Source organism: Limulus polyphemus, unplaced genomic scaffold (assembly GCF_000517525.1).
Source record: "Limulus polyphemus unplaced genomic scaffold, Limulus_polyphemus-2.1.2 Scaffold2176, whole genome shotgun sequence".
NCBI classification, from domain to species: Eukaryota; Metazoa; Arthropoda; class Merostomata; order Xiphosura; family Limulidae; genus Limulus; species Limulus polyphemus.
Genome location: NW_013667786.1, coordinates 159,843 through 162,932, shown reverse-complemented (window position 1 = coordinate 162,932; position 3,090 = coordinate 159,843). Strand labels below are relative to the sequence as shown.

At 28.8% G+C, this 3,090-nt stretch overlaps 1 protein-coding gene across 1 annotated transcript in view; it reads left to right on the top strand.

Moving 5' to 3' along the window:
• The window catches only part of LOC106466169 (dolichyl-diphosphooligosaccharide--protein glycosyltransferase 48 kDa subunit-like), a 19,281-nt gene that overhangs the window by 1,954 nt on the left and 14,237 nt on the right, over positions 1 to 3,090 (top strand). The window contains exons 2-3 of the mRNA XM_022394134.1: positions 1,932 to 2,130; positions 2,377 to 2,383. Of these exons, the coding sequence (XP_022249842.1) occupies positions 1,932 to 2,130; positions 2,377 to 2,383 (206 nt within the window). The remainder of the gene's footprint in view (positions 1 to 1,931; positions 2,131 to 2,376; positions 2,384 to 3,090) is intronic.

The window sequence follows — 3,090 nt, the reverse complement described above, 5'->3', positions numbered from 1 at the left end:
TACTGACTCCCTAATCTTATCTTTACTGGGTAGCAGATATTACGTACTAACTCCCTAATCTTATCTTTACTGGGTAGCAGATATTACTTACTGACTCCCTGATCTTATCTTTACTGGGTAGCAGATATTACTTACCGACTCCCTGATCTTATCTTTACTGGGTAGCAGATATTACGTACTTATTTAAGGCACTAAAACATTAGAGAATTTCCATTAACTTTAAGACATTCAGGAAAACATTTTAAAGGACAAAACTAAAAATATTGCAAAATGGAACCAAAAAAAAATGTGATAGTACTTTTTCAACTGTCAAAAGTAGGCTATCCAGAATGAATAATGCTCACCTTCTACAGAAGGTGAAAATATAATCAGATGTTCATACAAATATTTCCCATACTTGACCAAGCTCAGTCCTGGATCATCTGCAGTTTTAAAGGTCAGTTGGAATCCTTGATCTACGTAGAATATTTAAAAATATTATCCATGAGATGTGAAAATCCTTAAAACACCAATAATAATATTAAAAAAAAATAAAGATGCCAAAACATTTACGAAGTGCTGGTAATGAAAACTGAAATGAGGTGTAAAACAAGAGATCACATCCCTTTCACTCACCGCTCCGGAGAATAATCTCTAAAATATATTGGACATAGCAAGAACAATTCTTATTATTTCACTTTAACAAGTTTGTAAAATAGTTATCTATGTGCAGATATCTGAGTTAAGGTAGCAACATGACAAAATAACTGAAAACTTTGATCAAAATGGAGAGTTTCTCAAATACTTATGTTGCAATACAATCAAATAAAGAGCGTTGTATCATGACATATTGTTGGCAGGAATCTTAGTTAGTTTCTCTGATATTATGCACAAAGAACTTTGGATCGTATGCTTTGAAAACGCTTAGCGACGTATCACAATCGAACATATATCGATTTACATTTTTCTCAATAAATGTAAAAATTAGCTGCTTGTGTGGCATTATTTTAACAATATTATGGCAGTTTTATAATGTTATGTTTCTGGTACGAGTTGTTAATATAATGTTACATTTCTGTTATGACTGGTTGATGATAATAATAATGCTTTGCCTGAGATTAACATTTTCTCAAATGCTAAAGTATTACTTGATACCAGATGAAACTTTACAAAAACAGATTTAGATGCTGAATTTTGGTCCACTTAGGCTACTTTTGGGTAGTTTTATTAGCTTATTTAGAAAATACCCAAAGGATTTTACCAACTGCAGTACAGAAAAAAACTGGTGGTCCAAAGTAAAAAAAAAATTTTTAGTAGCGTTTGCCGTCCGTACAAGACTGTTACGTCAAACGTTACTCGACAAACAGCTCTCTGATTGAAGGAAACTGGTTGCACATTTGTCTGCATACATCAGATACTTCCTATGCAATTATTTACTTCTTAAGTTTGTCCTTTATTCAAATTATGTGGTGGAAGAAGATTTTAATTATTGGATATTTGAATTTTATGTCAAAAATTGTAGAGCTTTTCAGTTCAGTATACATATCTAATATTGATATATTTTATGAACATTTTCTTGAACCATACCTGTCTAAGTGAAGTTACTAAACATTTGAACTAGTTGGTACATAATGATTTTTGTATTTTAAGAAACTGAAGACTTTTTTCAAGTCTGATTTTACAAATTCAAGCTGTTTTACTATTTGTGATTAATTTGAATTCAAGAAGAAACTATTTTATGGTTAAGTATTTTACTTTGTATTCCTCTAGCTTTCTCTTGTTTATGTTTTTTTTTTCTCTCTAAAGATAGAAAATTCTCACTAAGACAAAATGTTTGTAAATATTTGGAAAATATTACTTGAAAAACCATTTGTAAATATAAACTAATCTCTAATATTTAAACCAAACAGTCGTTTATATCATGATACTCCTATGTTTCATTCTTTTTCTAGGTGGAACTGACCTTCATTCACCCGTTAAGAAACTTAAAGAAGATGAAGAATCACTGGCAGTTGTACACTGGCATAGCTTTTGTTTTCTGTTTTTATGTTCTTCCAGTCAGTGGAACTGGAGAAACTCTTATTTTGCTGGATAATCTTGCCATCAAAGAAACACATTCTATGTTTTTTAAAGAGTTACAAGGTAAGACTTGTAATATTACTATACTTATACCTAAACGTTTCTGTTTATTAAAGAGTTACGAGGTAAGACTTGTAATATTACTATACTTATACCTAAACGTTTCTGTATTTTTTATTAAAGAGTTACAAGGTAAGACTTGTAATATTACTATACTTATACCCAAACGTTTCTGTATTTTTATTAAAGAGTTACAAAGTAAGACTTGTAATATTACTATACTTATACCTAAACGTTTCTGTATTTTTTATTAAAGAGTTACAAGGTAAGACTTGTAATATTACTATACTTATACCCAAACGTTTCTGTATTTTTATTAAAAAGTTACAAGGTAAGACTTGTAATATTACTATACTTATACCTAAACATTTCTGTATTTTTATTAAAGAGTTACAAAGTAAGACTTGTAATATTACTATACTTATACCTAAACGTTTCTGTATTTTTATTAAAGAGTTACAGGGTTAGACTTGTAATATTACTATACTTATACCTAAACGTTTCTGTATTTTTTGAATACTTGTGTAAGTTGAACATTTTTAAACCATTTCTTCTTCCTGAATTTATGAAACAGATGCTTTAAATAACTCACAGTTAATTTTAATCAAACACAAAATGACGCATTATCTATGTAATATCTTTACTGGCATAGAATTACGTCTAATAGTAAAGACTACGTTACGTTTGTTATTTTTTTATTGAAATTGCTTCCCATAATATTAACAAGTAATTTTACAAAATTTAAGGAAAGTTTCAATACATTATTTACACATTTTATAGGTTAAATTAAACCATAATCCAACTATTGTTATATTGTTTAATATTGTATTGTATAATGTTTTGTAGCTAGATTAAAAACTGGATCTTTAGTTTGTTAGTTTCACTACTTTGTCATTAGATAACTTCAAATGTACTGATATATGAATCCGTGTAAATATATATATACTTAACAACTCGTACCAGAAATGTAAC